Source organism: Dermacentor andersoni, chromosome 6, assembly GCF_023375885.2.
Source record: "Dermacentor andersoni chromosome 6, qqDerAnde1_hic_scaffold, whole genome shotgun sequence".
NCBI lineage: Eukaryota > Metazoa > Arthropoda > Arachnida > Ixodida > Ixodidae > Dermacentor > Dermacentor andersoni.
Window position 1 is genome coordinate 46,204,375 of NC_092819.1, and position 13,010 is coordinate 46,217,384.

General features: G+C 48.0%; 1 protein-coding gene across 1 annotated transcript; it reads left to right on the plus strand.

Moving 5' to 3' along the window:
* Nucleotides 1–201: 201 nt before the first annotated feature.
* On the plus strand, nt 202–9,501 carry LOC126521799 (uncharacterized). Its single transcript, XM_050170495.3, has 3 exons — nt 202–568; nt 3,214–3,372; nt 9,014–9,501. Exons 1-3 carry the CDS (start codon nt 287–289, stop codon nt 9,332–9,334), a joined length of 762 nt encoding a protein of 253 aa, XP_050026452.1. The 5' UTR covers nt 202–286; the 3' UTR covers nt 9,335–9,501.
* The last annotated feature ends 3,509 nt before the right edge of the window (nt 9,502–13,010 follow it).

Below are 13,010 nucleotides of genomic sequence, written 5' to 3' on the forward strand. Positions count from 1 at the left end.
CAACGAAATACTATAAGGGGTAGAGGCAAATATTCAAAACGAAGCATTATGCAACTAAATGCTAAGGCAAATTTTGCGAGGGCCCATACATAAGCTTAGGAAAAAAATACGGTCGGCACCCAAGCAGCGCAGTATCTGCAACGTTGGCGAAAGAAGACGAAGTAAGTCGCGAGAAGGCGCAGCGCGTGCCACCACGAGCCTTTCGAATCTTAAGGGCGTGAGACCAGCACCTTTCGAATCGTCGCCATCGCGCTAAGGAGCAGACAGCAGGAGACAGACCGCTGCGATGGGCCAAGTCATGGGCGTCGAGGCAGAGCAGAGCAGGATGGAGGCCGCCAGACTGGTGGGACGGGCACAGCGTGGAGGTCTCGAGTCCGAGGAAGCGGCGACGCTAGCCGCCACCGATGACGGACAGACGGCCGAGACGTCCGCGCTGGCCGTCTGCTCGCCGGACAAGGGCTGTCCCGCCCAAGTGGACGGCAGGGGATGTGGCGACGACGACGAAGACTACGACGACGGAGACCGGAGCCCCTTCGATGACGTCGACCTACGCGACAGCAGTCCCGAGGTATCATGCAAGATGCGATGTTGGTTGCACACAGTTTCGTACAAAAATTTACTAGAGGTAACTGTGGCGCTAGTGATCTACGGAAGCTGCAAGTATAGGCTGGTTCAGCCAGCATGTAAATGAATGATAGGTAATATAGGAACGATGGCTTGGCTGTACGTGGATTTGCCTCAACTTCGTCCTTCTTGCTTCAAACAACATTAACTGCTTGCAAATCGATCATTTTCAACAAAGTATTTCGGCGTAAATGTAACAATTTGCAATTATGCATATGTGCCTAGCCTATGCGTGTTTAGAAAAATTTATGCAAGATTTATAAATATAGAGCATAATAAATCACTCCACAAGAACGTCTGAAGTTTCAAGTCGACGGTTAGACAAATCCAGGTACTACTCACCATGGTAGCTGAGCGATTTACTGTGGCAGGGTTCCCTCTAATTATTTTCCTCCAGGTTTCCTCTAATGTTTAAGAACACTCTAATAAACTATTCCTCTAGGAATATCTATGGTTGACAGTTCCAGCGTAAGCAAACACACACACCGCACTCTTTTCTGTGGAGCACTTCATCAGCTAGCTAGTGCACTGTAACGCAAAGTATTATAAGTGGTTTATCACCGCAATAGCTTCTAGCGGTACGTCATCAGTTATCGACGTGTCTGACGCTGGTACCACCACCACCACCACCGCCACCGCCATCATCATCATCATCATCATCAGCAGCAGCAGCAGCAGCAGCAGCAGCATCGTAATCATGTGTTCCTGGCCTAACTAACCAGAAAATTTCATTCGTCCCAACCTACGATTCCATCCCGACTCTGAAATGTGATTTGTCGTGCTGTCTTTGACGACATGCCGTGGTTATTATCATCGTAAGGTGCCGTCACCATTATCGTCGATGTCGTACAGTTGTCGTCCATGCCATCGTTTCGTTAGGCCAACTATCGCAATTTTGCGTAGCACTGGATGATTTCTTTTGAGTGGCCATACGCAATTAGCCTGACTAGACTCAATGAATGAATGAATGAATGAATGAATGAATGAATGAATGGCGGTTTTAGTTTTACCAATAGCTATACAAGATGATAAACCAAGGACAGCGGGAAAAAGCCAAATATACTACAGATTGACCATCTCTCTCAGACTGGGAGGAAGTACTTATGAACAACGGAAGTAAGGGACGTTGACGGGACGTAATACCCATCTGAATACCTTGCAGCGCAGTACTACAACACTCTGCACAACTTTTCGTCACACCGAATCCGTGCAGTGCAGACAAGGTTAGGACTCGCGTTAAGCAATATCAATAACTAGACCTAGCTAGGCCTTCCAGATAAGAGAGGAGGTATCACCCAAAGTGTGTCATTAATCCTTCCGTGACTACGCCCCATTCTCATTCCCAACTCGCTCTGGAAAACATTGTCTTTTATCGACTTCAACTAAAGACTGACTCGTCTTCCAACCTTCTTGCCTTTTTTTTTTCGTTTTCCGACTCCTCTGTGCGTGACAACTGGGAATCCGACGCAGTTTGCACTCTCATTGCAAATTCCAGCGGTCGAAATGGAGCAAGATTTTTTTTTTTTTTTTTGCGCCATGGACGAGAAAATACATTTTTTATAGGACTGGCACAAAATCGCGTTTTTTGCTGGCCCATTATACTTTTCACTTCAAACTACGGGAGGAACATCGGATATTTACGCCTGATCGATCTAAACACACGCACCTTCTGACCACCGAAATAAAAAAAGGGAAATAATAACTACCCTAAATCGACCGGCGGAATCGACAGAATCGACTATCCTTATTGTCATCGCCATCACACAGTTTGGTGAATTGTGGGAAACTGTGCATTTTTTTCATGACCGCCAGTGAGGTCATGGACCATTTGGGGTCAGCGTAAATCATTTGACCACTTTGTGCGTAACCAAACTCCGTATGAGCGAATTTGAAGACTACAAATTATTCACAGACCTCAAGTAGCTTACTTTTTCTTCCTACATAGCAGTCCTTTTGACCATCCTGAAAGTGTGGTCTGTCTTAAATTGTTTTCCGCAAGCCTTCAAGCTGGTCGTTCACGAAACATGTATACAGAATAATAGACAAGACGTGCAAAGCCATGAATCTACAGCCAGTCTATTGGAATTCTACAGAAGTTAGCAAAACATGTAAACTTTCTGCGAGTGATGAAATGGCGGCGCGTTTTACCCGCCACGTTCGAGCTGTTGTTCAGAAGGCCCCAGAGAAATCACTGCTGAAATTCTGTGTGGAACACTACTGCCGTGAACATTTCAACTGCGCTAATAGAAATTGACCAGAGGGTCTGTGCGCACGAGTTCGCCAGAGAGCAATTCACGAAAACCGCATATACGGTAAGCAGGTGAGCTTATCGTTATGCGAAGCGAGGTGAGCGAATGGGCACACGAAGTAAGGAGTGCTCAGGATGACACAAGCCAAGTGTCAGAGCTTTGTTTGTACGAACATATGTCTTGTCCTACGCGCTGCAATGTCGTGTTTCCTGAGCACTTCGCCTTAAACCCAATTATCCGGCTGGTGTAGAAAGGATTCGACATCGGCTACCTCGATAAGTTTCGCTAACTCTTCATTTGCCAAGCTCACACTGACGGTTCTCTCCTCGGCGCGCCGCAGGATCTGGAGGCACACGTTCGAGCCCTGCGGTCCAGCTACGACAGTCCGCGGTTCTGTTCTAGCTGGGAAGCCAGCAGGAGCCCATTGGCCTCTCCCGTGTTGTCGCGGAAGAAGCCTCGCATTGTCCTGGTGGCCACGCACTCGAACAGCAGTCTACAGGCAAGACAGCAGTTGTCCCTGCCTTTCTTAGCACCGCTCTATAGCGACGCAGCGCCTCAGCCGCGTAGCTTCAATGACGTTCACACGTGGGCTATAAACACGCGTGAATGTCTCACAGTGGCCCAGATGCCACTGTCCCTTGAAGAGGACAGTCGCCCATTGGGCACTTCACCTCGACTTCAGATAATACGGCACCTCGATAGTACCCCCTCTCTCCGGCACTGCTATCGGTGCACCCTATTCGGATATTTTATGGCAACGCCGCGCTTCGACAGAAATAGCAACTGCGCTTGCCTTGACAGCACTCCTAGGGCGATTCCTGACTGCCAGAACTTCGTTGTTACGCGCATTCCGTGCCTAAGTTTGTAAGGTTCGTCGTAGTATTTACCGTGCAGCGTTAGGAGCGTCACCGAGGAGCAAAAGTAGTCTTTTTCAGCCGAAGGGTGGTTCTGCATGTTCTCCACTACGAGGTGGAAGCTTGCACGCAAGCTCGCATGAAGACCCTCTACTCGGAGGAACCGAGGGAGAGATTTGTATCGAAGTCTGCTTTTGAATATGGGACTTAGAAGTCAATCTGTTCCTGACACACAATTCCTTTACACGGAGACCTTGGCCCCGCTTCAATGCTTAACACATTTCTTTGCAGCTAAGGCCTAAAATTCTCATTTACCTATAATTGCAAAGGCCTGTCGGTTTCAATATCAACCACTTGCTTTATTCAAAAAGCCATATTATTTTGTGAATTTGTTACGGTTGTTCACAGCCTCTGAAAGCAGTCCGTCGCTTTTGTAACGGCAACAAAATTAAAACAGCCCCATTCTCTCGAGCTTACCAGATCGTGCGATGGGGAAGAACGGTGGTGACAGGGAAGGGGGAAGGGGAAGGAAGCATGCCCTTTCCTCCAGATTTCCTCTTTACCAGGACGCCACCTGCCCAGCACCCTCTCCCTCCCTTTCTCTGCTTTGTCCCTGGTCAAGTGCATGCGCAATCCTCTCCCCCTTTCTCGAGAAAAAAAATTTCCTGGCTACGCCACCTATGGAAAATAAAAAAAAACTTCTTAGGAACCTATAGTTCTATCTTACCACATACCGAAGATGTTCCGGTTCGTTGTAGAGATTTAATTTTAACCATTTGCGTGTGGCAGTTCGAATAGAAAACTTTGTTTGCTTTCCTTTCTTTACTTTTTTTTTTGTTATTTCTTATTAGTAAACCGTAATCATTGTCTCTCGCGTCGCATTATACCGGCGCCGAACTCTGGCAAGTGACAGCAGGCGTTACAGTCGTCAGTGTACTCCGGTGCCAGAAATAAATGTGACACACATCGTGTCGATAAACTTTTCTCTCTCATTTGCTCTTCCTCTCCTTGAGTTTTCCAAGCAACTATGCGCTACAAGCAGGGAGAGTGTGCCGAACGGCTGCCGGAAGGGTCTACACCGTGTCGCCACGTGAGCTCCATGTTGGAAACCACAGCCACGTATAGTTTATTTCCCGCATACTTCTGTCGCAGCGTCGCCTTGCGTCGGCGGGTACAATTTTAAGTTATGCACTAAGCAAGTGTTATTATGTCAGGTGAATGCCCCACGATGTATGCCTTTTAGCGCGTAGTCACTTAGCGCGTAGTATCGGCTGGAATCGCGGAAAGTTGTGCAGGATTGCACAAGGTTACAGCGCAGTCAGTGTGCCGTTTAAAGTGGACGCTTGGACGCCATGCAAGCGTCGTCGCGTTGAAAATACATCGTAAACGCATTATGTAAATCAGCCATTTAAGGCTGAAATAGAACTTGAAAAAAAAATTCAGGTACGATTTTGGAGGGTTCCGGCCATGGTTTCTTTACTGTTTGCGCCCGCGCACTGCACAAGATCTGGCTTCCTTAGTTAATCAGCAGCTCAACCCAGAAATCTGGCACTAACTGCTGTTTTTTGCGCACCCTTTTTGTAAAATGGCCTCATGTGACGAGTTATTGTGATTAGCTGGGACACGGGCGGCTGCAGTCAGTCGCCTGGGGTTCTTTAGCAGCGTTTAAGCTTTAACTCAACCTTCACACAGTGAGCACAACTTGGGCTTCATTATTACAGATGGCGCACAAAATTTTGGAGGGCACTTAAGGCGAATAGTGGAACGCGATAGCATTCAAAGATCCCCGACTGCTTCTTACGCTTCCCGGCAACCGCAGCTTATGTAACCTTAACGCATTCCTGGAAACGCTGACGGCGAACGATATATGCACGAAGGCAAGCTTTGTGGTTGTAGTTTTTTTTTTTTTTTTTGGTGGTATTGCTAGGAACTGAGTGGGTCGCGCAGCTCCTGCTAAGACAGACCTCAAACGGCAGCTGGAAAACGCTGTCGCGTTAAAAGGGGTTTGTGTTGGAGTTTTCGTGTAACGGAATTGTTTTTTTTTTCGTATATTCAAATTACAATCCGACGCTACCACGTCTGTAGGTTGTGTGTAAGTCGCACTTGGCAAATTTCCTTACGCATCTTACTTTGAGAAATTCACTTAGTTCAGTAACGCCTGTGCGTCACGCGGATGGCCTGCGTGGATTGGAATGCGTTGTTCGAGATTATTTTCTCGGCCGGGCACGCCACCGCCAGGACCAGATTTAATGCGACACAGGACCCTTAATGATATCGCATTAAAATGTTTTCCTTTGTGGCGCTCCAGAAGTGGTCGAGAAGTAAAGGTCTTCGTAAATATGGGAACTGTTTGTGACAAAGGTCTCCACCCTGATCAACACGTCCCTACTGGAACAAGCTGGAATGAGGTCCGTGTAACTGGACGTTGCAAGAAAATATATTTTTCTTACACTGTGCCTGGAAGCAAGATGCACCCTGGTCATGGGTAACCTTCAAAAGGGTGCAGGTTGTCAAATTTCTGTGCTGTAACTTCCAAATAGAAGCTACTTAGTAGTCGGTTTGACCTTCTTTCCTCCTTAGTGTGCTTTACAGGTTGCATTATCCTTCTCTATAGTCTGTCAAAGTCTGAATATGTCTACAGCTCTCCGAAGCTTTTAATAATTTCATTGGAGCGTCGAACGCCACGTTGGTCAGCGCCGTGTCAGGAAAGTAGCGAATTTAGCGCGTGCGCGCCTAGCATCCTCTTGCGCGAGCATCATCGCATACTTTCGCGAGATCTCGCGTGACAGGAGTGACAGCATCCTTGGTACAGCGCCAGGCAGACTGCTTTAGCACGGTGCCAGGAACGCAGTCATTCTTAGATAGCTACGCATCCGGTAACAGTAACGTGAAATTTCGCGAAAGTATCTTCGAAGGTTATTGTCCACGAACGCCACCGCAGGCCGTTTTTTTTTTCTTTTTTTTTTTCAGCGACACTACAACGAATTCTCACTTTGGTTAAATTGGTAATAAATGACGAAAATTATCATTATCATCATCTTCATAATCATCATCACATGTTTAAGTCCAGATCACGACGAAGGCATCTCCCAGCGATCTGCAGTACTCCGCAGTATCGGTATTGCGCCTTTGTCAGAATGCGGCCGCCTGAACGTGCAAAGCAAACTCTTGACCTGGTGTGAGGCATAACCGCGTTTTCTCAGCTGAAGAGAAGCCAAGAAGATGCGATGAACAATGATACGATGTCAATGTGATAGGCAGCGAAACTTGCAGGTGTGGATGTTACGCAGTGAAATTTTCCGTCATAATTTGGATGTGTCTGTAGACACGGCTTCTTTCGGCATTTCTTTTTTGGTGCTGCTTTCATAGCTCTCCGTGCCCTCGACAGTGATCCTACGCGAAGGAAGCGCGCGTTTGGTCGTCGCTTGGCCGTTGACGACATCGTCGACATTGAGCCTATGCGCGTCATTAGAACCGTAGCTGCAACTATGTGCAACGCGATCGCATAGCATACCGATAAACGACCAGGTGCTGGGCCCTTTGCGTTGAGACCGTACGAGCTATATATTATGAAGTTTTTCTTTTAATTCATTTCCGTACTTAATATCGAAATAAATGCATTTTGTAGCTTTGTAATACGGTGGTGGAGGTGGTGCTGATGTCTACAGACGGGGTTAGCTTGGCAGACCTGGCGTGCGATTGCTCCGACTGAGCGTCTCTTTCTGCGCCAAATATGTCACCGTGTGACCATCAGTCGTGTCTCTCGCACAAATATGAGAAGAATGTGTAACACTGCAGTTGTTCGGACGGCGGTGCGCTGAACGGGCGAACGCGGTTGTGCCAGTCGGCGTTGTAGCAGACGCCCGGAAAAGGAAGCTGTCGAATATAGTGGTGCGCAGTGATTTGCCGTAAGAATGTAGCCTCAACTGTCGAATGATGTGCGTTAATGCTATCAGTTGACCGCACTTCTTTCATTTCCTGTTGTTTAATCCGAGCTTTGCTTCCTCCTTGCTCTCATACGACGCCATAAGTTAAATGCGCTGCCACTTTGGTTGCACCCTTATCTCAGCGTAAGGACTTTCTGGCTAAGAAATTGCGTACCAACAGCGCAGCTTAGTTAATTCCGCCCCTGATTGTTAGCAAACTAAGTACTAGCACGTTGCCTCCGAGATTTTTCAGTGCAATGCGAGCAGCCGCAGGTGACGCGTATCGCGGAGGCCGTACCGAGGAGTTGTAGTCATTCCTTCTTTGTCGTTATATTATCGTAGTGCCATCAGGGTCCTTACATAGCTGTAACTCAGTCGTAGCAATACTGGTGCCGTCACCTGGTTGTCGGCATGCCCGCGTCGTCACTACGATGTCGTAATTCCTTTGTCTTCAAGCATGGGATCCGCATGTTCGAGTAGCCCACTGGATATGGCGCTGCACTGTGGAGCTCAGGTCGCCGGGTCGAACCCGTCCGCGGCGGCCGCATTTCAACGGAGGCGACATGCAAGAACGCTCGTGTAGGTGCACGTTAAAGAAACCCCTGGTGGTCAAAACTGATCCGGAGTTCACCACTACGGTGTATGTGAACCGTATGTGAAGTACCCGCCGTGGTGGCAGAGTGCTATGGCGTTGGGCTGGTAAGCCCGAGTGCTCGGGATCCAATCCAGGCCGAGGCGGCCCCATTTCGATGGGGGCAAAATACAAAATATGCGCTTGTACCGCGCATTGGGTGGGCGGTAAAGAATCCAATGCGGTCAAAATTAATCCCGAACTCCCGCTACGGCGTACCTAATATTCATATCATGGTTCTGACAAGTAAAATCGAATAATTTTTATGTGAAGTAATCAACTTTTAATGCGAATATCTTTCTTGGCATTTGCAAACCAACTTTCTTTCCGCCTATCTAGTCATCCCACCAGAAATGTGGGCCGATCTCTAAAGCATATATAGTGCACTCTAAAATCCGGGCCGTTGTTCGCGTGGGTGTGTGCCGCTGAGTATTTGCAGCTCTTCAAAGAACCTCTTTGTCACCAACTTGGGTCATTGTGGGTGTTCAGCTTGGTTTGTGCGAGCTTCATGGCGGCACCGCCAGAAGGCGCAGTGTTTCTAGAAGGAAGCGCGAGAGAGGCACCCGGCTGCAGTGCACACACTCTATACATGACGCGTTGTAGCTATTCGCGTACTAGGATAGTCATCGTAGATTAATAGATTAATCCTGCCCTTTCGTTTCGAAAGCAGTCACTGTCAGCAAAGCTTAGAGGAGGGGTCGTCTAAAGAGCTTCGCTTGGAAAACGCAGGACAGCGGCGGCTCCAGCGCTGTGCGCGGACTCCACCAAACGGCTTGGCGGCAGCAAGCCCTGTGGACGTCGCTGACCGTGACGGCCATCGTCACCATGGTGGTTGGCGCCGCCGTCGCGCTAGCCATAACCACGGCGAGGAGCAACCGACGCTCGCTGGCGCTGATGCGCGCGCTGCGCCACTGGTACGCCGCCGAGGACAACGGCACCCAGTCGCCTCTCGAGCACGGGCGCATCCCTCCGCCAGCGGCGACGGGCGTCCCGACGCTGTTCACCGACACCGGCAACGACACTCTCCACTTCCGGCTGTTGTTTCGGTAGAGAGTGCGGGCGTGTGTCTTCCTCGACCCACTCGCGCTAGAGGAAAGCATGCGGCGCATCGATAAACTCTGCGCTATCTTGTGTATAACGCGAATCACGGCCGCAAGGGCCGTGATAGTTTTGTTTGTCGAAAGAAATTTGGAAAGCCTATGGCTATAGATTAATAATGCCTCCTGTCTGCTGTTTTGTCGAATATATATATATATATATATATATTTCACTGGCATCATCCTAGCCGCCATATAGGAGAACCAACTTGGTCCATGGCGTCTAACGCGGTGGTTCTGACGTGGTTCTGGCACGGAAGCCAGCAGTCATCTATATTTGCCAAAAAAGAAGCACGTGATGTATCGAACTATAGGCTATCTCATGTGCTACGCGAAGTCCTCGCGCGTGGCGCCGTGATAGCTGGCTTTATGAGAAGACAGCCTATAGCTATAAATTAATACTTCTGTAGTATACCCTCTGTATGCAAACCGGAAGCACTTGAACCACGTTTTACTTGCTTGCCTACAATATCCTCCGCCAAGGCGGAGGTTTCTCGAAGTCCTTATAAGCACGCTTGGCATCAGCACGAATGTTCCCGTCTTGCTTTTCTTCGGAGCTTCCACGTTGGGTTACAGCCACCGGCCCCCGTACAATGCTATATATATGAAATATTTCGTTCTTGACTTGCGTAACCCGCATTCCCAACAAAGTAATTGTACTTTATTTTGCTATCTTTGATTCACTCCACTAAGATATCTAAATATAGTGTGACAGTTAACATGCATTTTACCAGTACATGCATCAGTTTTCTTACATTGTAAACCTCTTTCTAGACGCATTTTGTGCAAACCACAATTCGCCTTCTCAAGAGCTATTGTATTTGAACCGATATATAAACACACACGCACACACACACACACCCGTCCTGCGGCCAGACCTCCACTCTACCTCACATGCTCTGGGAGTGCGGGTCGACATACCCCAAGTTCATCAAGGAGGAGTGGGACTCGCTTCTGCGTAGCCCCGCTCTAGAAAAGCAAATCCTGGCCGTCCGGCGCGCCCGCGACCCGGCCGGTGGGCTAGACCTACCGGTCCCGACGTCGGACTAGCCGGGTGCGCGACGAGTTCGCGTCCTCGCAGGACCTGCAATAAAGTTCCTGTGATTTAGGCTGCTTGAATTGAGCAAGGTTTTCTGCAGTTGGGTATCGGTGCACAATGCCCCATGCTTTGTTTTGCTTTCTTTCGAGCTTGTCTGCAATCATCGTTCCACCAGGGAACTCATCTTCCGCGTGGATGACGCATTGTTTGAGTGATGAACTTTCCTGCTTCGTCAATGATAAAAGCGGTAAAATATAATATGGCACGATTTATACTAAAATTATAAAACCTCGTGATATGTACGTGGATTCCTTAAAACATTTCCAATTAGCTTCGGTTAGTTTCCAGCGAGGGATATGCGAACGGGAGTCGGGTTGTATTATTATAGGTTTAGTGTTACTGGGAGGTGGTTATTGGGCTGGGAAACTTTATTAAAACAATGGTCCAGCACTTCTAAATTTATTTTTTATTGCGTGCCATTCTAAATCAGGCAATAGAGAGGCAGAGCCAATCGACACGTCTATTGAGGAATATGAAATATGATAAATATTGTAGTACGTTGGTTCCTTCTGACTGAAGAGGCACGCACCACAGTTCAGGAGAAAGTTTTCTATAAGTCGACCTCTCGGGTCACATCGCGAGCCTCCCCACAACGTGTTGTGAGCGTTAAGATCTCCCACCAGTATATAGAGTTCCGGAAGCTGATCGACGAGATTATAAAAATCAGTTTTTTCAAGATGATAGTTTGGGGCTGTGTATATAGGACATACAGTGACCAATTTATTAAAAAGTATTGCCCGAGACTGCCTCAAGCGTAGTCTGGAGGGCCACATGTTGACAAGCGACAGACTTATCTGCAACTATTGCTACACCATCGGACGACGCTGCAACGTCGTCTCGGTCTTTCCGAAAAAATGGCGTATTGCCGGAGAAAGCTTGTTCGTATATGTTTAAGGTGTGTCTCTTTAGCACACAGCACCTTTGGATTAAACCTGTGTAGGATTTCTTTAACGTCATCGAGGTTATGGAGGAGCCCTCTGACGTTCCAGTGTAATATTTGTGTGTTCGTGTTTAATGTGGTTTTCGTGCTGTGCGTTTAAGAAAGAGGAGTTAGCTCACAGAGCCCTTTCCGGGCGTTGTGATGTGAGTTTTTTTTTTTTTTTTTTTTTTGAGCCGTCAGGAGCTCCGCGCCGCTCCTTTGGCGCTAATCGCACACCCCGTCTGGATAGGCGTTGTGTCCATTATTTTTTCAGAGGCGCTGAACACGCGCTCTTGCGAGCCGTGTGTTTGTCAAGAAGGCCTCATCTCAGGAGATGAGACCTTTGAGGCCACCAGCCCGGAGGTCACTGACCCCTTCTTTTGAAACGGCAGCGCAGCGCTAGCTGCAGCGACAGGGTGAGGGGGGGGGGGAGGGGGGAGAGCTGGATGGCGTCACTGCCGACGCACTATGCGTCCGTGCCGTTGTGTGTGTCCGGAAGCCGCTGTGGCACCGCCCCCTGACGCACCACTTTGGCAAGGCTTTTATTTGACAGGTATGCTACCCGCCTGCGTGCCTCTTTTAACGACATGTTTTCCTTGACTTTGAATGTTACTATTTCTTTTTCATTTTTCCAGGATGGTCAGGGCCGCGAATACGCGGCGTGCTCCCCATCACAGTTCACGCAGTGTGGAGTATTATCGCACTGGTCAGATGCGTGTTCTTGGGCACTACGTTTAGCGCAAGTCTGGCGGCCTCGGCAGTTCTGTGAGCTGTGGGAAAATCTTCGGCAATTGAAGCATCGGAGCGGATTGGTCATGCACGGTCTGACCCAGGTCTTTATGACGCAGACGCCCCTGCGGGGAGTCCCAGGTACGCCGTTTGTCGAGTAGTCTATGATCCTCTGCGCGAAAGAAAAATAAATTACCTAATTATTCCTTCCCTATTTTAGTCATGCTAAAAGATAGCCCTGCGATTGATTTCTCCTTCACAAAAATATAAATTTAAGTATCGCAATGACAAATGCCCTAAATTGAGATTAAAATCTGTAAAATACCCTTCACGACATACCTTTGCCCCCGCCTAATTTTTTAAAACTTTTTTCCATTTCTACGTGCTTTTTTTATTTTTATTTTCGAGGCTGACTAGTGTATTACGTATAATCATTACTTGATTGAATTATTATCAGTTTCCTTTGCATATTATTTTACCTCATTTTTGTTCTTGTAATAGTACCCCACCTTGGCGTATCCTCTACAGTGAGTTCGTGCCATTTTGATGGTTGAAGAGAAAGTAATGATGATGATGAGGAGGAGGATGAGGATGATGATGATGATGACGACGACGACGATGACGACGGCGACGACGAACGCTATATAACTTTATGAATCAATTATTTATTTCAGTAAGAAACGGACACTGTAATGGACAAACAAAGTCATTTATCAAGCTCTATGAGCTCTGCACAAAGAAGGCCCAAACTAGATTTCGAGTGGACTGATTTTCCTTTAAGCCTCTGCAGAACTGCTACGTCAGCAGACAAAGAAGACGAAGAAGAAGAGTGGCCCGCCTCCCATTCTTTGTTGTAGGCGCGTGCCATGCTTCGAGCGCTCA